The 27,825-nt window shown below is 39.3% G+C and overlaps 1 protein-coding gene across 2 annotated transcripts in view; it reads left to right on the forward strand.

Moving 5' to 3' along the window:
- PPP3CA (protein phosphatase 3 catalytic subunit alpha) overlaps positions 1-27,825 on the forward strand; it is a 203,550-nt gene that overhangs the window by 97,695 nt on the left and 78,030 nt on the right. For both annotated transcript variants that reach the window (XM_083179032.1, XM_083179031.1), the window contains exon 2: positions 9,989-10,189. In XM_083179032.1, the coding sequence (XP_083035158.1) occupies positions 9,989-10,189 (201 nt within the window). The remainder of the gene's footprint in view (positions 1-9,988; positions 10,190-27,825) is intronic.

Raw genomic sequence — 27,825 nt, forward strand, 5'->3', positions numbered from 1 at the left:
TGAGTGAGGCCTCAGTGCCAGTCCAAATAAAAAATAAATCATCTATGTAGCGAACATAGCATTTAATAAATTTGGAAAAAATTGAGTTTGTAAGAATGTGTTGCTTCTCGTACTGAAACATAAATAAATTGGCATACGATGGGGCCATGTTTGACCCCATCGCAGTACCACGTTGCTGCAAAAAAAACGCATTATCAAACAAAAAATAATTCTTGTTTAAAACCATTTCCAAAAGCAACAAAAGAAACTCAATAGGGGGACCAATGTATAATGGACTGGCACTGATGCACTCACGCACCGCTCTGATGCCTTCTTCATGCATAATATTAGTGTAAAGGCTGGCAACATCTAAGGTTACCAGCAAACACCCTTCAATTGGTTGGTCAAAATTAAGCAGTTTGTTCAAAAAATGGGTGGTATCACGGAGAAAGTAAGGACTCTCTTGAACCACCGGCTGCAAATAATAATCTATGTACTGTGAAACAGGCTGACTGATTGAGCCCATGGAGCTGATAATTGGTCTCCCAGGAGGGGAGACCAAGGATTTATGCACCTTAGGCAAGCAGTATAGGAGGGGGATGATGGGGAATTCCTGGATCAAAAAATTGCTAGTTTGCTCATCAATCCAGGCGTTACCAACACCCATCATGATGATAGCATCAAATTCTTTTTTGAATTTTTGAGTGGGATCATATGTTAATTTTTTATAACATCCAGGGTCCGCAAGTTGCCCCTTAATTTCATTAACGTAATAATCCCTATCAAGCATCACCACGCCCCCGCCTTTGTCGGCGGGGCGGATGATGATGTCAGGATTATCTCGTAGTGATTTAATCGCCTTTCTTTCATCAAGTGTTAAATTTGAAAAATACTTGGCAGGTTTTTTAAGGGTGGGCAGAATGTCATTTTTAACCAAACGCATAAATGTGTCAATTGACGCATTAGGTGAGGGGGGGTCAAAGTCACTTTTCACCCGAAAGGGTGTAGGAGATTTAACAGTAATAGCAGTAGAGGTAGACGGTAGCCTCAAAAAATGATCTTTCAGACGTAGCTGTCTGTGAAACCGATAAAGTTCGGTCTCACATTCAAACGGTTTTTGTCTATGCGTCTGAACAAAAGACAGACCCCTGTTTAAAACAGAGATCTCAGCTTCTGAAGGACTATAGGCGGAGAGATTGAAAACCATTAATTCTGGTTTCCCCTCTTTCCCCTTCCTTTTTGAGTGACTGTGCTTGACGCCCCCTCTCCTGCATCTTTTGCGTCTTTTTTCAAGCGATTTCGGTTGCTCACCCTGTTTCCTAAAAAAGTATTTTTGGTGGAATGGTCTGAATCACTATGTGACGTTTGGGAATCTAAGTCCGTAAAATGGACTTCTCTCCGCTTCCTATTGGTGGAGTATTGTTCTCTCCAAGGGCGTCTACTATTCTGTCCAGTCAGCCATGGATATACCCGTAACTCCCTGTAGTCATCCTTCACTTTTTTATATTTACCTTTTTTAAAGGCTAGTAGATCAGATTTAAAGGATGCTACAGATTCATCCAATTTGGCCAACCAATCTACTGAGGTGTCAGATTTTAATACAGCAGTACCCTCCTTTTCACATATAGCAATCTCTCTCTTGACAATATCAATATCACAGTTGACCTGCTGCACAACCAATACAATTAAATCAAAACTACATTGGTTTAATATTGCGCACCAATTTTTACAAAAATCTTTATTGGTGCGACCAATTGTAGGTTGGTTTCTGATGCGAAAGCCCCTGGGAATAAAACCTTCCCTATGATATTGTGATAGGGTTAAACCGTGGAGTTCTAATTCCACTAACCTCTTACGTAATTTTAATAAATCTGTGTGTACTTCCAGGGGACTGTCGACATCAAATGCCAACTCTTTTGTGTCGGTAAACAAGATTTTGTTGACATCTTTGTCCAAAAATCTTTTGGTGCCAGTCAGGTCATTAGCATCAAAATCCATGATAGATAAGCAATAAACAACACAAGACGCACAACATATAACAGATAATATGTACACAATCAACATGGGGGGGGAAGGGATCCTCCCCACTATTGAAAACGGTGGTGCAAAAGAAATGTCCAACAGAACTTTGAATAATCCAAAGAGCAATCGCACCCACTGACAAAGATATTGTGGACTGTGCTGGGAGATGATTATGCAGAGGTATCTTTCCTAAAGCAATCCAGCAGGACTTGAGGAAACACCCGCACCAGTCAAGATAGAGTCCAAGATGAATACTTGTAAAATGGCATATTTATTCAGCTCAAGCTCGCATCAATCAGAGCTATATATAGAGCATTTTCAGACACCCAACAGGCAAATAACGTGTGAGATACATTACAAGTCTCCTCGACGGCCGTTTCGGCGCATAGTGGCACCTTTCTCAAGAGGGGTCATACAAAATATGCTAGCCAGAGCCCAAATATATAGGTTGTACATGCCTTACTCACCTGTCAGCAATCGTGATCACCGGAGGACCAGTTACCTTGTAATCCCAGCCCGCCATTGCCGCCACGCATTTGGAATACAGAGCCGCCCACTGACAAAAGCAGCAGCGGCGTTGTGGAACCAATATGCTGGGCGCGCCGGCGGGGGAACCTAAACAAAGTTCCTTTGTCCCCGGAAGCAGACGAGAGCGCGCACAGGTGATTACCATGGTAATATGATGCACATAGTGACGTGCATACTATCACGAACCAAAAAACCAAAACGTGCAAAAATGTAAATAAACAAGATGTACAAAACATATAAAACAGGCAAAACATATTTTATTTTTTTCGTTTTTTTTATGCAATGACAATATTTAACCCTACCCTTTATTTGATGTCTTCTAAAATGTGGGAATCAATGCACTAGTCACTGCGCACAGTGCTTTAGAGATATGCTGGAACGGCAACTTTTTAATTGTTCTGCAAATGCTGACACCGTTTCCTCAGAACAACCCGCAGCACGTGTAATGAATAATGTATGTATTGTAGCAGATTCATGCTGGTAAAACATGTTATTCAAGCAGCACACACAATCCAGAGAAACTAAATCAGGGATGCACAGTAGACAATACACTAATCACTGATGGTCACAGTCCACTGGGGTACATTTAGCACCTCTTTCATGCAGTGATATAGGCCAATGAACTAGTTCATTCATGGACTGATGTAAATGATTCAGAATTTTTATTGCATTTGTTATGCGGTTGCTATACAGATTAAAGATGTTCATAATACACCATACTTACCTACTTTTTGTAGTATACAACATGTCACTTTGGGAGGGGGGGGGAGGGGGGCAGTACCAGACTGTCCATGTGATCGTGGGTCTGTGGGTAGAGGGTGTGTCTAAATAAGAGCATCTGGTTGGATACACTAATAGGCTGTATAATGTTTTTATGAATGCCATGGAGTTTGTTGGGTATTTTATATTTTTGTTATTAGACTCTTTCTATGGAGGATACAGGATGTCATACTCCGTTTTAGAAAAACATACGGTAAAGGGCTATAATTTATGCCAAAAATCACAGACTATACCAAACAGTGTTGTCTGCTATATAAAATATGTTTTACTGTGTATTGAATTCACGTCATGTCTTACTAGCTAGATTTCCTGATGCTTAAACTAAATAACAAAGTCTGCACTTGCCTCCTCCCGCTACAATCCAACTGACTTTAATGCTTAATTGTTTTATTTACCATGAATGGTAACCTTTCTTTAGTGGGTTTTGAACAAAATCCACTTTAAAAATTAATAATCAAATCCCTTTATTTTTAGAATATTTAGTAATAGTATTATTAAAATAAAGATATTTATAAAGAAATGAAAGTGTGCAAAACATTCTGAAATTACGCTATATACATCATATACAGCCCCTATCATACCAAAGTTTTAATAAAGAGTATTGTGACTGGGTTGTTTTATTGACATGGAGGAGGCATACAGCAGCTAGTGTTGTAAAGGCTGTACATGGGTAATACTTTCCCTTACGCACTGCACCTGATATCACTGTTCTGCCAGCTAGCGAATCTGACATGCCTATCAAATCAGGACTGCAGTGTTCTGAAGTACAGTATATAGCACAATATAATGAAGTTCTATGAATATGCACATCAATAGAGCATTAGACTGTAGAGCAGCTTTCAAAAAAATTATTATTAATCTTCTAATACTCCGTTAAAGGATATATGATGTACATGGCTTTATCTATGCTATTAAATAGTTCTGCATGGACGGGCTCTTTCACTAAATGAAAACAGCACACCTATAAAGGTACAGCATTAATAGTAACTATCTTTGAGATAATTCCAACAGCGTTGCTGCGTTCATTTAAAGAATTAAATGAAATAATCAGTAGTCTTGACTTAAAAGAGATTTGTTTTTGCTTTGACGAATCAAGAGAAAGCTAGCACCACCAAAATCCCACATCCCTGCAGTTAGCCAAATCTGCTAGGGAAATATTGGGATTAGCAGTCAGTATGGGCTGGAGATGTACAACCATGAATACTCTAAGTAACTTGCATTTTTCCAGAAAACAGACACAACAACAAAATGTTTTATTCTGGAACTTGAGATGCTAAGCACAACTATAAAGATGCCCATACTCTAGGGTAACTTCCCCAAGTTGTTTTGCATACAATGTATCGTATGCGATCCTAGCCAAGCCTGCTAGAGGCTTGGCAATGCAATATATCTGTAGTGCAGCAGGTGTGATCTTCAGGCTCTGATGCAATGCTCACAGGACTGTGCATCGCATCGCATCACATCTGATGGCAAATACGTGATTTTGACAGTTCATTAGATTTCTCAATCGGAATCTGATGAAAAAAGCCTAGTGTATGGGCACCTTCAGGACTCAATCCAATTTGTAGCAAGTATGTGAAAGTGAACTTGTTTCATAATCTTATTGCACAAATAAGATTATGCCCAAGAAATGCCAATTTAAGGTACTCACAGTAAAGGAGCCCATACACGGTCCGTTGTGTATGGCTCCGTTCTGTACTATGCGATGCGCGCTCCCGCGCATCACATAGTACGGTACAAAAAGTATGTGCTGCACATACTTTTTGTACTAGGTACGGATCGGATCGCAGTGCATGCACACTGCATGCACTAGGGATCCGATCCGATGTGTGCTAATTAAGTCCCAAATGGATCCGTTAAACGGACCGTGTATGGGCTGCTTAAGGCTGCATGATATTTTCATGAAAAAATACGTCAAAGAGCTGCATGAAAAATTGGAGACTGTTGAAGAAGTGCATCAAAAAGTAGAGAATCCATCAAGACCAAAAACGGTCAGCTGATTTCAGGACCTTACAGAAGGTACTGTAGTTAGACCATAAGCAAAGTATCAGAGTTTTGCAAAAGGTGCCTAATGGATGTTTTTGCTCTTTTTATTAATAGTTGAAAGATGAGCACTATTAAGTGTTTTTCAGCTGTGGTGCTTCTAGCACACTGTGGTCTGTATTTTAGCACTGATATACAGACCAGATGTGTTGTAGGAGCACCACAGCAGAGAGTGACACCCCAGGCAGGGAATAAGAACTGCATCGGTATTGAAAGATGCAAGATGCCAGCATAAATACTAATAATATCCCACCATAGGCATAATTATGCATTAAGAGGGGCGTAGAAAATAAAAATTATTTTTGCAATAATATTTACATTTTCCTTTACAATGTATAAAAATAGGTGCTTAGATATATGATTCATTATTTTGGGAAGGGGCTGTTAAAATACAGAATAAAATATTTTAAAAAATTGCATTGCTTATCTAATAAAAAAACTGACTATTGTGAAAAATCTCAAAAATACATTTGAAAATCCAGGGTCCCTGGAAGTCTTTTGTACCTTAGTACTGGAAATATTGGATCTTGTGAGAATTACTTATCTTCCAGGCTGTTTTCTTGTTTGTTGCCTCTTTTTCCACCTCTGTTTAGTTAAAAATAGTCTGCATCTGAAACTGTGTTTAAAGCTGGAGTTCTTGCCCAGGAAATGCTCTGTAGGCGCGTACAGTACAGCATGTTGTTGCTTTTTTCCTGTTGGCTATAGACAATACTGCTTTTTTGTCTGAACACGACTTAAAATAAAGCTTTGTTCCATATACTCATAAGTAGCCAGAGTTGGCAGAATATTATATTAAGTACTATTTATTTTGACATTTCCAATGCACGTTTGTATTTATAAAAGCAGATAACATAGAAAAAAATTACTTTTCACATCATTTGCAAATGCCTAATGATTTAATCTTCACCATACTATTATATGGCGACAAAAAATAAACACACTTGGGCTTTCTGCATAAACCAAAGCTTACTCATGGGCTTTGGTTAGCAAGGTCCAGGACAATTGCTTCCGATGACTCAGACCCTTTGTCGAAGTATGCTTGCAATATGGACCCAATCCCCCCCCCAGATGCTGAAGGATGTCAATCATAATGTGGCTAAAGCGGGGCTGCAGGCCTTTTCTGCATCGTGAGGTACTGAATTGAACTTCTGTTTAACTTTTACTTACATCATAATACTTCCAGCATTACTCTTAGCAGCACAGTAATCATTACTTGTAGATTACCTGTGGTTTTCAATAAAGTGGGTTTTTTTTTTTTTTTTTTGTAATCATTAGCTAGATTATTTTGTTGGCAGAAAAATATATCACATTCTGTAGAGTACAGGGAGTAGCAGTATATATTCTCTATTACTTTTCTGTGGACTGTTCATTTTATCTACCCTAGTTTTACCCAGATAAACATTGTTTAAATAAAATCTGCTTACTGGAAACTAGCTGTCAAATCTACAATCAAGATAAAGTTATATTGATAATATTGTTTTTGGCAAGACATATGAAGCACCAAAGTGTGCACAAATTTAATTTCACTTTATTCAGATAATGTGTGTATTTTGTGGCTTTCTTTCCGTTTGGGTAAATAGATCACGGTGAATAGAATTTGTTGGGTAAATAAATCTCACGGCCTTGTAACTGATTTGTTGTGCGCCACCATTCTCGTACTTTTCAGAGGACATCAGATTAGAGAAATTACTAATTAAAGGTGACATGATCTTTGACAGTCCAATTAAAGCTAAGGTCACTTTTAAGCTGGAGTCTTATGTTGATATGACATCAACAAATACATCTCAATAGTGCGCAGGGAGTCATTTGAAGTGAGATTTAGGAGGATTAGCTTGTTGTACTGGACTGTGATGCCTCCTGACGGTTCTATAGCTTCCAAGATGATTATTGTGAAATGTGAAAGCTTACTGCAAGGAAATACATACCCTTGAATAGTTTTTTTTAGAGTGTTTGATTATTAAAATAATTTCTGTGGAGCTTAAAAAGATTTAACTAGGTAGATGAGACATCTGTTGCTGAACCAAATCTGCCATAATGCTTTGCCACATCTTAGTGCTATCTGTTATTTTGTTGAGTTGCAAATGGCTTTTGGAAAGGTATTAAATACGTTATTCAGTCCCAACCACTAATGTGTTATACTAAGGCCTCACTTGCTTCACGCTCCTCATATGAGTATAAGTTGTGTGTTTAGGTGAAGCAATTTTGAGCAGTTATCGGAGCCTGGCTTGAGTATAAATGATACTTTTAAAGCTTCTTCGGTACTTGTGTATTATCACGGCGCCCCTGAAATGTGATTGCGCGATTTTTCATCGCATCACATGCCATACAACCAATGCGATGCGATTTTAGCCCCCTATGTGATGAAAAATTGTATAAGCACCTTAATGGGTGCTTATAATGTTAAATGCACCCCTACGCCACCCCCCCAGTATAAACGTGAACCCGAAGCGTGGCGAGCGCCAGCGGTACGCATCCTCCAACCTTTTCATACCCCCACTATCCACGTCGGCGTGGAGTTGATTTTATATAGTGTGGCGAGCGCAGCGAGCCACCGAGCCTGAAGCGTGGCGAGCGGACACGTATACCTGTGAAGTTATGAGCGTCCCCACGCTTCGGGCTCGCCACACTTTATAAAGTAAACTCCACGCCGACGTGGATAGTGCGGGTATGAAAAGGTGGAAGGACGCGTACCGCCGCCCCTTGCGGGCTCGCTGCGCTCGACACGCTTCGGGTTCACGTTTATACTGGGGGGTGGCGTGGGGGTGCATTTAACATTGTAAGCACCCATTAGGGTGCTTATACAAGTTATAATCGCATCCCATCGCATTGTATGGCATTGTATGCCATATACAATGCTATACAATTTTAAAATTGTAGAACATCGCTCACCTTATGGTATGCGATGCGATGGGCGCCGTGATAATGCACAAGTACCGCTTCTTCTACATTGTTCAAATTATCTACAGGCAATGTAATGCAATGTTTCTGCATATCTTCAATCATTCAGCAAATGATTTAGAATATTCCAGTGTAAATGGGTGGATGCGGCATATTTCTTTCAATAGAGATGGTTGAGGTACATTCACCTAGTTCTACTGCCTTCCATTCAGGAGATCCAGAAGGTTAGGTACAACATAGATCCAAGTGTGATGGTGTATAGATGGTTCATCATTGTGGCCCTGCAGTTTATGCAGTAACGGTAGGGGGCCAAGTCACAATGACTCCATTTACTGTAAATTGGTTCATCAAACATGAGATCCGGACTAGAGCAGAGCATTCCATAACCTGGCAATGTATGTATGTTTTAGGGAAATTCAACATATCTCCATTCTAAAAAATTGCATACACTGGCTTGCGGTAACAATACTTATTTGATGCCAAAGTGACTATTAAAAAAGTGCAGTTGATGATGATTTTTTTGGTGGGAATATAACTATATAATGTGTGGTTCTGGAACTATTATAAATTGGTCAATATTCAGTATACTGTATAGCGGTCACCGGGCATTTACAAGATAATAGTGAACTCTATAATTATGAGAATTGGAGACTAAACATTCATTTTGTGTATCCCTTCACTTATACCCTTTTATGAGGCCATGTTTTTTAAACAAGTTAAAATGCATGAATACATTTTATGGATACCGGTATCATCTTGCTATATTGGGCGGTATTCAATGAGCCTGATTCGCCATGTTTTTATGGCGAATTTGTGCTGTTTGGCGAATTTTTGACAAAAACGGTGAATCACCCTATTCAATGACCACATGGCGAATACATTTGAAGGTTTTTTTTCGCCATGATTCACCGAGTTGCAATAGCTTTCTTTTTATGGAGAAGTGGAATGTGAACTTTTAAAATAAAGTGTTTTGTTTTTTACATTTGGTGTCAAAAAATTAGGAATTTTATTCTAAATAGGGGCATGCTATTTTTATTCATGTGCTGTAAGCACATGAATATATATTTAATTAAAAAAAAATATATATATATATTTTTTTTTACACAGCAGCCAGCAGGGGGTGCCGGAGCCGAGCCGCTCATTACATATTCATATATTCACTGCACCCGATCGTTACGATCGGGTATAGTGAATATACGGTCCCCTGCTGGCACCCCCGGGGGGCAGCCTGTGCTGCCTGGCACCCGGGGAGCCCACCTCCCCCCCCCACAAACGTTCTGGGGCAGGCAGAGAGACTTCCATCTCTCTGCCTGCCACCGTCCTCAGGCTCCCTGCGGCATTCGCCGTAGGAGCTCATATTCACCAGTCAGGGGCAGCGAGCCCCTGAAACGTTGAATACCGGAGCCCGCCGGCTCCGGAACGTGGCGAATGTGCGGCGAATCCTAAAAAGGATTCGCTGCACCTCGCAGGTATTCTCATTGTATACCGCCCATTGTGTCTGCTGCATTTTTGGTGTACCTAGTTTTTATTCAGTTAAGCTGAATATTGATGTGCTCTCGTTCTGCGTCCCGAGTCTTTTTTTTTTTTAATACAACCCACAAATATGTCAGACACAGGCTAACTTCTTGGCAGAAAAACAAAGCATTCACCTAATGTACTTTATACATAAATGTATATACGTTGTGTGCATTGCTTTTATCTTTTGTTAATTACCATTATTTTCTTTTTTGTTTTCTAGCTGTACCATTTCCGCCGAATCATAGGCTTACAGCAAAGGAAGTATTTGACAATGATGGCAAACCTCGTGTGGATGTGTTGAAAGCTCACTTAATGAAAGAAGGAAGACTTGAAGAAAGTGTTGCCCTTCGAATTATAACAGAGGGAGCTTCCATTCTTCGCTTGGAAAAAAATCTACTCGACATAGATGCTCCAGTCACAGGTGAGTGAATAATGCAAAATGTATTCATTTATGTTTAATTCAATTAATGTCTAATGAATGTAAAGCAAATCCTTTTGATAGGTCAAGCAGGAATACAAAACAGTGACCACATTTCAGTCACTTTTATATACAGATGTTTTATATATGCACTGTGTATTCATACACACATAAATCAGGTATATTTATATGACTCTATTGATCTTAAAGGACTTCCACCAAAACAGAATTACAAATTAAGGAGTCCACTGAATAGGCAATAAAAAACAAGTACTAGTAGCAGTATGATTACACTTCTCATGAATTTGCTGGTTGTCAGACATATCACATATTGGATATAGGAATATCCATGTAGTCAAACCAAGGCATTTACCGTCAGTTGAAGTTTTTGGATGCATCAGAATACAATTAATTTTAGTTCAGATTTTTGTTTGTGTCTAGATGTAGAATTTACCTTGTTGATTGAGCCGATTGCTACTTTTATAAATTCCATTAATAAAAATGCAAATGTGTGTTTATATAAAGGATGCTGTTCTGATCATAGAACAACCCACACGAAAGCAAATTTAAATAAGCTAATAATTGTAGGCAAGAGTGACAGTTTTTTATGCTGCTTAAACAAAATGCAATTTTTAAGTGTTAATATTTTGGTTTTGCAACTTTTTCTTTTACTCGGGCAGTACTGTACTATAGTTATGCAAGTTTAAAAATGGTAGAAAAATAGAGATACACTTCAGCGCTATCCCAGTTTTGGTATTCTGGTGACCCACGGACATACACACAGGTGCCATCCGGGGCGTGACCACTTTCTTACATTCTTTTTGTCAAGTTTTGAAATGGCCATACTAAGAGAGAAGACCGTATTATGCAGCTAAAGTAGAAAAAAAAATTTAAATTGTGCTTTTTTCCTCCCTTCCAACAGTAACTTGACAGTCGGTATTCAATACCGACTGTCAAGTGCCGTAAAGTCTGCAAATCGGCAATCTGCAGCCGTTTCGGATCTGACTGCCTTTAATTCTTTGGTAACGGCAGCATTAAATAAGCTTGTGCCGCTATTTCCACCGGCACAGATTGATTTACTCCCCTTAAGGTGTGTACACATAGGGGCAATATTGGCTGAAATTGCCGGGAACATATTGCCGTGTGTACTTCCTAATGGTCGCTGGTCGCAGAGCGGCTTCCCCCGGCGCTGACCAGGAGGTCAGCACCAGGGAGAACAGCGGCAGAAGGATTCCCTTGCTGCTCCCCTCTTCCAGACACTGCTCCCTCCCTCCTCCCTTCCAAGTGACAGCGGCTACTGCCCCCCCCCCCCCCCCATGCCGCTGCTCCCTCCTGCCTTAAAAGTGACAGCAGCAGCGTGTGCTGCTGCTGCTCACTCCCTCCTGCCTTCGGGTCTCTTCCCCCCCCCCCCCCCATCCTGTAGCAGTGTCTCCCTTTCATCGCTGATGAAAAGGAGATACTGAGCAATATGATTGCTGGCGATATATTGCTAGCAATATATCGCCAGCAATCATATCGCCCCGTGTGTACACACCATTAGAGTCCCTCAAAATATATGCAATCACCTTGAGTTCTGTTGGAGAAAGAACACTATATCAATAAAATTATTATTATTATCTTTAGTGTATGTCATGTCACCTTACACAATCCTTTTTCTGTTGTTTTTTTAATCTGGATAAAAGTATTTTTGTAATTTGTAGTACTGTATTGTGCCTAAAGTTATTTGAAACTGATTTTAAAGCCTGCCTATCTTCATGCCTTCCTATATTTTTCCTATTGTTGGAAAGCAGTGCTCTTCACAGTGCTTGCAGGAGGAGACTGCTTCTAGTGTTGGGTCTGTGTGCATAACATAACCTCTGAGCCAGGAGTAATTATTTTCTCTTTTTTTTTTCTTTTCTTCCAATTTTCTGAACTTTCTGATTACCATTTAATACATCTGTATAATATATCTCAAATCTGTGTACTAACTGTGAAGTGAATCCATTACTTAGAATATCTGTGAATGTGAAATGTTTAATCAGTAGCTGTTTCATTCGTTTTAAAATTATCCTATATAAATATGGCACATCTGTCATAAGTCAGTTTGTTAAGCCTCTCCGAGCTTTATTTCCTTGGCTATCTTTTCCACACACCACTAACTGCCTGGACCAATTTAATTTATTTAGTCGTTTGCTCTGGAACCCGAGTCATGTGTTTATAATCCTTCACTAAGCTTATTAAAGAGATAGACTGCTCTGTATTACCAGCTTCAAATGTGTGTTAATTATGTGAAGAATATTGCTGTATGGCAAGCCATTGAACAGAAAATGTGGCATGTAATCAATTTTGAGGATGTGCACAAAATTGTAGAACACCTGCAGCGTTGAATCAAATAAAGTTGTCTTTACCCGATTATCTATACAGTTTAATATGCTGTATTTTATGCCTGACTTGCTATTGGGAGATGCGGATAGAATGGGAATTTGTACAATAAAATGCATTAGCAATAAAATATATGTTAAAACTAGTAGACCGTTATAGGGAAACATGGCTTTGATTAAATGTTTTGTATAGAAACCACATATTTTAGACTAGAAAAAAAATAAACATGGTAAATACCTTGTCAGCTGATAGTATTTGATCAATTGTTTTATTTTGCGTGAAATGCAATTTTTTTGTTCCACTTTTACGTTTTAAGATATACCTAAAATTGAATTAAAAATGTACTTTTAAAGGAGCTGTACATCTGAGTATCATTAAACAGACTGCTGAATTGAACAGTTTTTGCAAAGGGAGGTTGTTTAGGACTCCTCCGATTTCACACTATTGGACTCTCCCCTCTACAAAAAAATAAAATAAAAACTCCATGCATACATCTTTCTCGTTATTCCTTCTTTTCTGTGATCTAGAGCTAGAAAAGCTTTTAAAGTAAGTTCGTGAATGTAAGATTGTTGCTGTGGAGGTGAACAGGAGAGATGGCAGAGATTCATATCAGAAATTTCCCATGCTCACCTATTTCCCCCTTCCCCTGATGCATCACATATCCCATTTTCCTATAGCAGTGATTTTCAACCTTTTTCAACTCATAAAAAAACAACAACTTTCACCTGATCCCCCATAGAACACAAAAATAAAACACAGATGAACACAGCACAGATCAGGACCCGCTGACATCAGTGAGGGGGTGGGCTCTTTCGCCTAGGATACATACACAGCACTGGAGCAGGAAACGACCAGTGCCTAATATGAATACTTGAACTGACAGTGGTGACTGTTCCAGTGGCACACTTGAGAGCTGCTCATGCCACACAAGTGTGCTGCAGCACAGTGGTTGAAAAACCCTGTGCTATAGGCTGTGAGAAAAACCAGATAAACACCGCTGTATTGAGCAACTTGAAAGTGTAAGGAGCAAATGAGTCATACTTAAATTGGGTGTAGTGAAGCTCACAGACAATGTCTAGTGGGTCGACATGGAAAAGGTCTACACATGAAAAGGTTGACTTGAGTTTTTGAAACAAAATTGGTGTCCAACCCTGGAGCATGTGGACCCCAAATTAGTGTACCGCAGCACCTGGCTTCAATGGCCATGCTCCGTGCCAAGTCTGAGTCCATGTGGACTCACATTAAAAAGTATTCAGTATAAAAAGGCAAAAAAAAGAACAACAAAATACTAAAAAGCTTATCCTGACTTTTTCATGTGTTCACCCTTTGTCAGCTTCAACCTTTTTTTTCAACCTATTGACTATCGACCTAGACATTTTCTCTGAGGCATCAGGATTCCCTCCAAATATTAGGCAATATTAATGTAGCTTTAACTAGTAGTCATGTGTCTAGTGTACAATTCATGTTCCTTTATTTTTTTAGTTCTGCTTTGTGCTGCATTTAATATGCTGATGTTCACTTAATTGCAATTGCATTAGATGTAAACTAGCCACAGACAAAGGAACTGAAATTGATCCCTATCAAATACTGGACAGCACAGTGTTTTCAAAATACACATCTATAGATGACAGTAGTTTCTTTCCTTCAGTTGGCTCTGGCATCTATGGAGAGTATTCTATACCTGTGTGTATTTGTGAGAATTTTTTTTTATGTGGTCATAATGTAATGGGAACAGGCTCATAATGAATGGAGCAGGATCCGGGAGTTTGACCTAGTTTCAAAGGATTCCTGAAAAACAGTCTAAAGGTGGCCATATACTACTGCAATATATTGCAGGGTATGGCCATCCGACCCACCCTGACCCCCCTGGGACCTTCCCGAGCTGCAGGATTACATGCAATACTTTGCGTGCAATCCTTTCACATGCGATGTATCGCATGCGACCCCATTCCCCGCCACCAGAAGGTAGACCGAGTCGGACGGCAGCAGGTCTGACCTCCAGCTCAGGTCCGATGTGCACAGGACTGTGCATCTGACCCAAGTGGGACAGCAAACACATCCGATTTGGGTTTAATTCTCAGCTCGATCGATTGGGATCGGGTTAAATCTTCATAAATCGGACTAGTATATCGGCACCTTAAGGTTTAGGAGTGTTTTTTGCAGCATTTTCAGATTTTTTTTTTTAATAAAACTTTTTATTAAGGATTGAGCATGTTTTCATCATAGTTTACAGTCATAGTGAAACTTTTGAAAATAACATTCTTCCTTTTGTGTGTGTGTATATATATATATATATATATGTATATATATATATATATATATATATATATATATATATATATATATATATATATATATATATATATATATATATATATATATATATATATATATATGGAAGGGTATGGAGAGAACACAGGCGCCAGACCACAAGTGTATAATAAAGGTTTATATAACCAATCTACACCAATAACACAAGTTTCAATTAAAAAGACATTTTAATTAATAATCAAGATAAATACAATGTAAAAAAAGGAAATTTGTAAAAATTGGACAATATAAATAAGTATATAAAAAACAACACAATTGATATAAAAGGATAGCGGGTGGGTGGGGGATGGGAGCAATGGGTTATAGGGTAAATGGATACGAGTGAATATCTTTTCATGCGTAGAAATTTTCAAAACAAGGCACATAAGTCAAAGACCATAGTTCTTGGTACTTAGCTCATGAAAAAGGAAGGATAGTATTGTCCTTTAAGGGTTCGTGGAGCAGAGCATTAGTTCCACAGCTGATTAGCATAGAGGATTCAAGGAATGTCCCAACGCGTTTCGTCCACCTATGGACTTCTTCAAGGGGAGCAGGATAGTAAGGGGGTGTTCAGTAGGGGTTTATATACCGTATTTGATCAGATAGGGGTGTGGTTAGTGCCGGAACCGGAAGTGTCCGTCCCGATTGATCCTAGCCTAAAAGATGCTAATAACTCAGTCCCGATAGCTAGGGTTGATCTGTTATACTCTGGCCTCCTTGCGAGTGCCGTTATATGTAGTGTTCTCTATTTGTTTCTTTGCGGTATCGACCGCATCCTGATCGTGAGTTCCGGATGTTCCTTTGTTTCCGGAAGCGCGTCATCATACTCCGTCTGTGGAACGCGGAAGTTCTTTCTTTGAAGCGCAGATCTCTTTTGCTGTTATCAGCGTCATTCATATGGAACGCGGAAGTCTTTCAGCATTGGTCTCTAGTGGAACGCTTTGTATATTCGTAGGGTTGTTATGGAAACCGTCTAGACATCTGGCTGCCGGGGTCCGTAGTATTGTGTGATATCAGGTTTTCTCACATCAAGTTCAGTGGATGCTACAATAAAGTGTAAACGGTTAGACTGCAATTCCAATACGTTTATTCCTTGGGGGAATACTTGATGTAAGTTCTTTTACGTATCTATATGCATACGGAAATTAGCATAAAAAATATTTGCATAAAATAAAAAAAAAATAAAATATATATACATATTTCTTATAGAGCTAATTTTCACATATTTCTAAAGTGGTTCTTGTGCATAGTGAACCCCTATGTGATCATTAATCTTAGCAAGCAAGTAACATTATGGGGAATATATCCAAGTGATTATAAGTATATATATATATATATATATATATATATATATATATATATATATATGTATACAAAGTGAATAAGGTGAATATATTTATTTCGTGAGATTCATTTGTAAAAAATTGGTAGCTGGTCGGTTTTCAGTGATAAAGTCCATATAATTATAATCAGCTTTTCGCTGTTAGTTAGTGAGGTCAGTGTCGGAGCTAACTTGTTCTTTTTCTTTTTTAGTTATTTCATTCTGTTTTTTTCTTTTTTAATTTATTGCTGAGTTCTTGATACCAAGTTTCTTCAAATAGGTGCTTTTGGTTGGTAATTTTTATCGACTTGTATAAACGGGAATGTTGCTTGTGGAAGTTGGAATGTGTCTTTCACATGTTCCTCTTCTTTTCTACAGACATTCACCAGTTCCATATGGTGCTCTCCCTTTACACTTTTTTATGCGAAACCCAATTTTCCCCGGTGGTCTCCCTCCCGAGTACTTGTTGGGCCCACTGCTTATTTGCTTCCGAGTTCGGATGGAGTCGGGCTTGTGCAGAGTGGTATGATCGCATTTTCGTGTATTAGGTGTCACTTACATATAGACTGGGATATCTATGATCACAATTCATAGAAATGGAGCTATTTCATAGCTTTCGTTCAGGCCATGGGGCGACAAGGTGTTTAGTTCATAGATCCAAAACATTTCTCGTTGTGACAGTCTTTTCGCTAGATCTCCACCTCGTGGGCCTAGGGTAACATGTTCAATGGTTGTGAATGTTAGATCTTCAACAGATGAGTTATGATGATTTAAAAAATGTCTGGATACAGAGTGGGTCGTGAGTTTGTTCTTGATACATCAAGAACAAACTCACGACCCACTCTGTATCCAGACATTTTTTGAATCATCATAACTCATCTGTTGAAGATCTAACATTCACAACCATTGAACATGTTACCCTAGGCCCACGAGGTGGAGATCTAGCGAAAAGACTGTCACAACGAGAAATGTTTTGGATCTATGAACTAAACACCTTGTCGCCCCATGGCCTGAACGAAAGCTATGAAATAGCTCCATTTCTATGAATTGTGATCATAGATATCCCAGTCTATATGTAAGTGACACCTAATACACGAAAATGCGATCATACCACTCTGCACAAGCCCGACTCCATCCGAACTCGGAAGCAAATAAGCAGTGGGCCCAACAAGTACTCGGGAGGGAGACCACCGGGGAAAATTGGGTTTCGCATAAAAAAGTGTAAAGGGAGAGCACCATATGGAACTGGTGAATGTCTGTAGAAAAGAAGAGGAACATGTGAAAGACACATTCCAACTTCCACAAGCAACATTCCCGTTTATACAAGTCGATAAAAATTACCAACCAAAAGCACCTATTTGAAGAAACTTGGTATCAAGAACTCAGCAATAAATTAAAAAAGAAAAAAACAGAATGAAATAACTAAAAAAGAAAAAGAACAAGTTAGCTCCGACACTGACCTCACTAACTAACAGCGAAAAGCTGATTATAATTATATGGACTTTATCACTGAAAACCGACCAGCTACCAATTTTTTACAAATGAATCTCACGAAATAAATATATTCACCTTATTCACTTTGTATACATATATATATATATATACTTATAATCACTTGGATATATTCCCCATAATGTTACTTGCTTGCTAAGATTAATGATCACATAGGGGTTCACTATGCACAAGAACCACTTTAGAAATATGTGAAAATTAGCTCTATAAGAAATATGTATATATATATTTTTTATTTTTTTTATTTTATGCAAATATTTTTTATGCTAATTTCCGTATGCATATAGATACGTAAAAAAACTTACATCAAGTATTCCCCCAAGGAATAAACATATTGGAATTGCAGTCTAACCGTTTACACTTTATTGTAGCATCCACTGAACTTGATGTGAGAAAACCTGATATCACACAATACTACGGACCCCGGCAGCCAGATGTCTAGACGGTTTCCATAACAACCCTACGAATATACAAAGCGTTCCACTAGAGACCAATGCTGAAAGACTTCCGCGTTCCATATGAATGACGCCGATAACAGCAAAAGAGATCTGCGCTTCAAAGAAAGAACTTCCGCGTTCCACAGACGGAGTATGATGACGCGCTTCCGGAAACAAAGGAACATCCGGAACTCACGATCAGGATGCGGTCGATACCGCAAAGAAACAAATAGAGAACACTACATATAACGGCACTCGCAAGGAGGCCAGAGTATAACAGATCAACCCTAGCTATCGGGACTGAGTTATTAGCATCTTTTAGGCTAGGATCAATCGGGACGGACACTTCCGGTTCCGGCACTAACCACACCCCTATCTGATCAAATACGGTATATAAACCCCTACTGAACACCCCCTTACTATCCTGCTCCCCTTGAAGAAGTCCATAGGTGGACGAAACGCGTTGGGACATTCCTTGAATCCTCTATGCTAATCAGCTGTGGAACTAATGCTCTGCTCCACGAACCCTTAAAGGACAATACTATCCTTCCTTTTTCATGAGCTAAGTACCAAGAACTATGGTCTTTGACTTATGTGCCTTGTTTTGAAAATTTCTACGCATGAAAAGATATTCACTCGTATCCATTTACCCTATAACCCATTGCTCCCATCCCCCACCCACCCGCTATCCTTTTATATCAATTGTGTTGTTTTTTATATACTTATTTATATTGTCCAATTTTTACAAATTTCCTTTTTTTACATTGTATTTATCTTGATTATTAATTAAAATGTCTTTTTAATTGAAACTTGTGTTATTGGTGTAGATTGGTTATATAAACCTTTATTATACACTTGTGGTCTGGCGCCTGTGTTCTCTCCATACCCTTCCATAAAATCCCAGCCGACCTACCAAGTCGGATTTTAGAGAACTAAGCTGCCAACCAATCCAACAAAACTTGCTAGATTAAATATTATATAAATGTGTATGGGTAACTAGAAGCGCCGGTGTCTTAGAGCTACATTCTAAAACTATATATATATATATATATATATATATATATATATATATATATATATATATATAAACACATTTTACAGTAAGGAAACAAAACAATGTCATCTGAGGGCGGACACGACCTAGACCATATCATCACTCAAACAGTGATCATATTTGCTGGAAAGTCTATCAGGTTGGGCCTGATGAGGACACGGGTCTCATACCATTGGGTGGAACGGAAACATTTTGTGGATTTGTGATTTCAGATTATTGGATAATGAATCGATAAAACACTCCCATATCTGGAAAACTGTTTCCATACGTTCTTCTTTTTGGAGGGATGATTACACCCATTCCATATGGAATAGCTTTGCTCGAAACAGGGGCATAGAAGGAGGGTCCTTATGTACCCATTGATGTAGGATACATTTGCGGGCTACCGCAGATATAATAAGCATCATCTTTTTGCTCTCCTGTAGGATTGGTGTCCCTATTGGGAAAACGCCATTGCCCACTCCGCCCACAGGGGAAGACGATTCAGTAAGAATGAAATGGAAACTCCCTGAACTTGTTTTCAGAAACGTTTAATAATAGGGCAGTCCCACATGAGGTGTTGGAATGTTGCATCAGGACGATCACATTTTGGGCATAGATGCCCATTAAATGTCGTCAATGTGGGGAGAGGTAACCATTGTGGTAGATATTGTAACACCTCTCTCTGTACATTGAAGTTGGTAATGTTTTCCAAGAGTATAAGAAGGAGCACAGTAGATGTTTTAGTGTGAGTTGGGGTAATGTTCTCAGCCATGTGGATAGGCCAGTGTGTTTTGTAGAATGATCAATGGGTGTAAGAAGGGTCTGGTAATAAGTAGAAATTGCTTTTCTGCCAGAAGTGGGTTTGGAGAGCAGCGTGTCAAATTCGTTTGTATGTTCTGTAGGTGATAAATGTCGGAGTATTACATAGTAGTTACATAGTAGGTAAGGCTGAAAAAAGACTTGCGTCCATCTAGTTCAACCTGGTATAGATATCCATTGCTGATTTGGTAGGTTCTGGTATTTTACAGACAAATTATATTTCATATTTGTACCCATGGATGTTTTTCTCCAGTAAATGTTTGTCCAACTTTGCCTTGATCGCATTTAATGAGCCAGCCATTACCACCTCTCTGGGAAGAGAGTTCCAGAGTTTGACTGTTCTGACCGTAAAGAAATTCTTTCTACTAGCTGAATGAAATCTTTTTTCTTCTAATCTATACTCATGCCCTCGCGTCCTAGATTCCTTTCTAGTAGAAAATAGGGTGTGTGACAGTTCCTTATATTGGCCCTTGATATACTTGTACATGTTGAGCATGTCCCCCCTTAAACGTCTCTTTTCTAATGTAAATAGTCCCAAATTGCTTAATCTCTCCCCGTAGCTTAAATTCTCCATTCCCCTAATAAGCTTTGTTGCTCGCCTTTGGACTTTTTCTAATTCTATGATGTCCTTTTTATAGTGTGGGGCCCAGAACTGTACTCCGTACTCTAGGTGAGGTCTCACCAATGCTTTATATAGTGGCATAATTACCCTTGAGTCCCTAGTTTCCATTCCCCTCTTAATACATGCCAGAATTTTGTTGGCCTTTTTTGTAGCTACATTACAATGGGCACTACATCCTAGATTGCTGTCTATTTGGACTCCTAGATCCTTTTCAAGTATGGAATTACCCAGTTCCTCTCCGCTAAGGTTGTAACTTGCACACTGGTTGTGTCTCCCAAGGTGCATAACCTTACATTTATCTACATTGAACCTCATCTTCCATTTTTTAGCCCACTCATCTAGAATTGCAAGATCATTTTGAAGCATGGTGACATCTTCTGGTGATTTGATGACTTTGCTAAGTTTTGTATCGTCCGCAAAGATGGATACATTGCTGAGTAACCCTATCCCAATATCGTTAATAAAAATGTTAAACAAAATGGGCCCCAAAACCGAGCCCTGGGGCACTCCACTTAGTACCGGTATCATATCTGATACAGCACCATTCACAACCACTCTTTGTTCTCTATTACATAGCCAATTCCCTACCCATCTGCAGATATTTTCACCCAATCCTAGGTTCTCCATTTTATTAATCAATCTCTTGTGTGGGACAGTATCAAATGCTTTAGCGAAATCTAGGAAAATCACATCTACAGCATTTCCATTATCGAGGTTTTTGCTAACCTCTTCATAGAACCCTAGTAGATTAGTTTGGCATGAACGATTTTTCACGAACCCATGTTGGTTAGTACTGAGTAGACGGTGATTATCTAAATATTCCTGGATACCATCCCTTAAAAATCCTTCAAATAGTTTACCCACAATTGATGTTAAACTAACGGGTCTGTAATTAGCGGGATCTTCCTTTTTTCCTTTTTTGAATATTGGCACTACCTCTGCTATTCTCCAATCTTTTGGTACTATACCTGACGATAGTGCCTTGCTAAAGATATAATGTAGGGGGGTAGCTAGTTCATCCCTTAATTCCATTAATACCCTCGGATGAATCCCATCTGGCCCTGGTAACTTATTTGTTTTGAGTTTGCTTAGCCTCAGTATTATTTCCTTCGGCGTGAAATCCACAATGAGATCTGGCTTATTTGTCCCGTTTGTGGTAAATGTTCGTTCCACAGTCTGCTCTCCCTTAGTAAATACTGATGAGAAGAACTCATTTAACAGTTTTTCTTTTCCCTTGTCCTCAGTAACACTTTTTCCACTAGTATCAGTTAGTGGGCCTATGTTTTCCTTAATTAAACGTTTACTATTTATGTATTTAAAAAACTTCTTTGGGTTGGTTTTGCTTTCAGTGGCTATGCACTCTTCATATAATATTTTAGCTGCTTTGATATTGAGCTAGCTGATATTGAGCTAGCATAGTGTTGTGCCTGGTAAACTGCCAATGCTTGTGTGGCTGGGAGATCATATTTATCTACCAAAGCCTGTGCCGTCAGTGGAGCTGTGGCCGTGTTATCGACAAGGGTCAGAACTTGTAGGATTCCCTTAGTCCTCCATGAAATAAACGCGTGCGTTGCCGAGCCATCCTGGAAATCAGGATTGTTCAGGAGCGGAAGGAATAGTGAGTGGTGGCTATTCAGATTTAATTTTTGTCGTGTGCAGTGCCAGATAGTCCATGCTATCATCAGTAGGGGGTTTTGTGTGGTAGGGTCCCTTAGTTCCTGTTTGTGGCAGTGTAAAAAGGAAAGTAGGTGTTGGTTTGGCAGAAATGATTGGTAAATGTCATTGTCTGTATGCTTGGTAGTAGCGTGAATACAGTCTCGGATATATCGGATTATTCCGGCTTGATTATAAAGTGATAGATTTGGGAGATTCACTCCTCGATTGAAGACTGGTTGTTGTAGTTTAAGATAGCTTATTCGTGGTAGTTTAGTATGACAAATGAATTTGCGAAATGTGGTGTTGATGAGTTTCTCATCAGAGGCCGTTAGAAGAATTGGTAACATTTGGAGCGGATATAATAGTTTAGGAAACGTGATCATTTTTAATAAGTGAACACGTCCCAGGTTTGAGAGCATTAAGTGTCTCCAGTTGTCTAGTTCTGTCAAGATAGGTTTCAGTGTTTTGGTAATATTGAGCCTATAAAGGTCGGAAATATGTTTAGGGATATATATCCCTAGGTATTTTATTGCGGTCGAGGCCCAGCGTATGTGGTTTTTCCTTGCCCAGTGAGGGCGAGTTTGTGGGCCTAGATATAAGCCTTGGGATTTATCTTGGTTTATAGAAAAGCCAGAGACTGTACTGTATTGGTTGATTATTTTTTTTTTTGTAGAATAGGGAGAAGGATGGATTTGGGGTTTGTTATATAAAGTAGGAGGTCGTCCGCAAAGGCCATGACTTTGATTTCACGTGAACCCATGAGAATCCCTTGAAACGTTGGCCAGAATTGTAGGAGCCGTAAGAGGGGGTCAAGTGCAATATTGAATAGTAAAGGGAAGAGAGGACAACCCTGACACGTCCCTTGGCAATCATGATGGGGTGGCCTCGTTGTCTGTTTACTAGCAGAGATGTACTAGGGGAAGTGTATAGATATCTAAACAGTTGTATAAAATTATTGCCAAATGCTTGAATTGTTAACATTTTGTGGAGGTGTGTCCAGGAGACAGTCAAAAGCTTTCTCAGCGTCTAGGCTGAGAAGCATCGAGGGTGGGGCATTTTGTCTAGGGAAGTCTTTATCACCGGAGCCAATGCCGTACGGACACCCCGTACCGAATATCTGTCACGAGTGAAACCTAGCTGGTGAGATGTTAGTAATGTGGGCAAGATGGAGTGGAGATGGTTTGCCTTGATTTTGCACAAGATTTTCAGATCTTGATTGAGAAGTGTTATTGGTCTTTAAGAAATTACAAGTTCTGTATCTCTATCTGGTTTAGGGAGGAGTATGGTATGGGATTCGGTGAACCCGGAGAACGGGATTTGGTCTCTGTGAATTTTTTGGAATAGTTGTGTAAGTATGGATGTTATATGTGGCTGGAGTATTTTGTAATATTCACCCGTGTATCCGTCGGGGCCTGGGGATTTACAGATGGGGAGTTGGGAGATTACCGTAGAAACCTCTATCTCTGTGATATCTCTATTTAGGCATTCTTGTTGGTCTTCTGTGAGTTTGGGGAGATGGGCTTGTGTTTAATAGACAATCATGTAGGCATTCGTCTGTAGTGGGTGCAGTGTATAGTGTGCTAAAATAAGAATGGAATTTGGATAGGATAGTCTGTGTCGTGTGTTCCCTATGTGTTGTGGTTGGGTATCTAATAAGTTTAATATAGTGTTTTGTTTTGTGTCCCTTCGTCATGTTGGCTAAGAGACGGACAGCCTTATTACCCCACCTATATTAACGGTTAGACGTAAAGCCCACCTGTCGTCGGGCATCTGCCAGTAGGAAGCTCTCCATTAATTGTCGTTTTTGTTTATAGTCAAGGAACGTGGAGTCAGATGGGTTATCTACATATATTTGACAGGCCTCCGATACTGATTTGTGCAGAGAGTTATATTTTTCTCTGTGGTCTCTATGATGGTTAGATTGGTAGGCCAGTATGGAGGACAGCCTTAGAGGTTGCCCAGAATAAGGCGGGGTCATCCCACTGTTCCAGGTTGTTATCAGCAAATTTGTGCCATTTGTTTTGTAAGAATTGGGTGAACTGTTCTGATTTGTATAGCGAGGATGGGAATCTCCAGTACCTTGTCGTGGTTTCTGGGTTGGGGTGCTGAAGGGATACTGAGATAGGGGCATGGTATGATATTATAATATTGTGTATGTTTACTGAGAGGACTTTGGAAAGTAGGGGGTTAGAAAGCAGCAGGTAGTCGATTCTGGAAAATGAATGGTGGACATGAGTAAAAAGTGTATGTTTTGTCATTTGGGGTTTAGAATTCTCCACACATCATGGAAGTTGTGTATATTTTGAAGAAGGTATATGCCTTTATCTCCCATAGAGGAGCTTGGTTGGGGCTGTGTCGATCTGTCTAAGTGGGGGTCAACTATACAGTTGAAATCTCCCCAATCACGAGGTTGTGATGAGTGCGTTGTAGTAAAAAATTTGAGAGACTTAACTATTTTGTTGAATATATTCCCAAAAACAGGTATAGGTTTATATGAGTATACCAATGGCGAACACACTCATTGCACCTAATCACATAAGATTCTTGACATGGAACATAGAGGGCTTAAACACCCCACTTAAGAGGAGGATGGTTCTACAACGTTGAAAAAGATTAAAACCAGATATAGCGGTTTAAAAGATAACTGGTTCACGGAATTCTACGCAGCCTCTTACTCAGCTAAGCATTATTATTAACAAATCATTAAGGTATGAAGTACAGTTATGCCCAAGTACATCGTGGTTTACAACGCGCTTTTGAGGTCTCTGAGTCTCGAGTTGTAGATTGCGTTATGTCCTGCGTTATGTCCCACACCATGTAATACATAGTTTGACCACTGGGTGACAAATGTTCCACGTTAAGACTACGGTGCTGAATACAATGATGTTGCAGTTGACATTGATCTGTGAGAAGCTGGCCAATCAACATTCTTCACTTTATAAAAGAAAAAAAAATCTGTCTTCTACAAAACGAAATGTCAGGCTGCCACGCAACTTCCCACTACAGATTTTGTCCAACTTCCCACTTCAGATTTTTTCCTTACTTTAGGGAAAAAGTACTTGGATTAAATTAAAGCAGATCTGTTTGGTTATACATTTTGTTGGTATATGGAATACATGCTAACCTTTACTAATGCTGGAAACTTTCACATGGTATATTATTTACGGAGGTGTCTATCATTATGCTGTACTGCGACATAATGAAAACAGCGCAATCTACTGGGCATGTCTCATACTTGACTGTACAGTATATTGTACACCAATGTAGCAAATGAAATCACAGGTTTCTGTGGCCTAGCGGTTAAAGACACAGTTACTGTATACTGTTAGCAGCAATACTGGTTCGATCCACAGTGTGGTACTGTTTTTTTTTTTAAACGTATAATTTTTTTTTTTTTTTTCATTTTTTTAATCAATAAAGTAATTTGGTGCTTTGCAAATTCCTTTTGCACAAAAAAATTAACAATGGCAGGCTGCAATTTACATGATACAGTTATTGTCGTTACATACTGTAAGTTACAAAGAACATTTTTATTTTCGCAAGAGTAAATTTTCCACTTCAGGTAAAAATCCTTAATTTAGGGAAAGAGTACTTACTTTACAGAAAGAGTTCTTGGATTAAATTCGCAGGAGGAGATATGATCAGATATACATGTCATTGGTACAGATTGCTACTGTATAAATATTAAATCCATGCTAACCTTTACTTTTTTTTTAAATGCACTATTTTTTTTTTTTTTTTCATTTTTTAATCAATAAAGTAATTTGGTGCTTTGCAAATTCCTTTTGCACAAAAAAATAACAATGACAGGCTGCAATGTACATGATACAGTTATTGTTGTTATATACTGTAAGATACAGAGAACATTTGTTTTTCTTGCAAGAGTAAATTTTCCACTTCAGGTAAAAGTCCTTAATTTAGGGAAAGAGTACTTACTTTAAGGAAAGAGTTCTTGGATTAAATTTGCAGTAGGACATATCAGTTATACAATTTGTTGGTACAGATTGCTACTGCATAAATATGGAATCCATGCTAACCTTTACTAATGCTGGAAACTTTCACATGGTATATTATTTACAGAGGTGTCTATCATTATGCTGTACTGTGCCATGAAAACAGCGCAATCTACTGGGCATGTCTCATACTTGACTATACAGTATATTGTACACCAATGGAGCAGCTGAAATCACAGGTTTCTGTGGCCTAGCGGTTAAAGACACAGTTACTGTATACTAATAGCAGCAATACTGGTTCGAGCCAAAGTGGGGTAAAAAAATTTTTTTTTAATGTACTATTTTTTTTTTTCCATTTTTTAATCAATAAAGTAATTTGGTGCTTTGCAAATTCCTTTTGCACCAAAAAAATAACAATGGCAGGCTGCAATGTACATGATACAGTTATTGTCGTTACATACTGTAAGATACAGAGAACGTTTTTTTTCTCGCAAGAGTAAATTTTCCACTTCAGGTAAAAGTCCTTAATTTAGGGAAAGAGTACTTACTTTAAGGAAAGAGTTCTTGGATTAAATTTGCAGGAGGAGATATCAGTTATACATGTTGTTGGTACAGATTGCTACTGCATAAATATGGAATCCATGCTAACCTTTACTAATGCTGGAAACTTTCACATGGTATATTATTTACGGAGGTGTCTATCATTATGCTGTACTGCGACATAATGAAAACAGCGCAATCTACTGGGCATGTCTCATACAAAATATAAGTCAATAAAAGTCAATACAGAGAAAGATGCAGAGTTTGAAGTCAAAGGAATCATAGACTCTCATTATCGCAACTCCCGGCATCAATTTCTGGTGGAGTGGGCTGTTTTCGGACCAGAGGAGAATTCCTGGGTAGATCAAGCTGATTTACACGCTCCAAATCGCGTTAAAGGCTTTTTTCTGAAGAATTCCCATAAGAAGCCCAAGCGTCCTGAGGTTACCCGAAAAGAGGGGGGTACTGTCACACGCCGACACGGTGGTACACGGCGGGTACTGTACTCACCCGCCCGTGTCCGCTGCTGGCTGGCGTGTGTAGGCCTCCATGTCAGGTGAGGCGGCAGGCAGAGGTCCGGCAGTGTTTGAAGGCAACATGGGAATCTGCAGCATGGTCCCGCTCTAAGGCTATAGATGCCGGGAGGCCAGCGCCGCCATCTTGCTTGAGGGCAAACAGGGGATTGGGCCAGGTCAGGTATTCTCACCTGTTTCACTGTGACAGCCAATGGCAGCAACCCTCTTTGCATAAAGGGGATCTGCCTAGGTAGCTCAGTGCCAGTGCAAACAGTCTTCTGTGCCGTGCACTTCCTGGAAGGCTCCTGACTCCTCCTGGAACTTCCAAGAATCCGTCTCCAGCATCCTCAGGTCAGCCATTCCTCATAATTCTTTCAGTCACCGGATCCACTATTGTTGCCATCTTCCCACTTCTTTATCAGGACATTTCTCATCATTGTTATCTGGACATTCCTCCTCATTGTTATCTTGATTTTCCTCCTCATTGTTATCTGGATATTCCTCATCATTTTTATCTGGACATAAAAATGACAAAAAAAAAAAAAATAGTACATTAA

The sequence above is a fragment of the Crinia signifera genome, chromosome 1, assembly GCF_055691185.1.
Source record: "Crinia signifera chromosome 1, ASM5569118v1, whole genome shotgun sequence".
NCBI classification, from domain to species: Eukaryota; Metazoa; Chordata; class Amphibia; order Anura; family Myobatrachidae; genus Crinia; species Crinia signifera.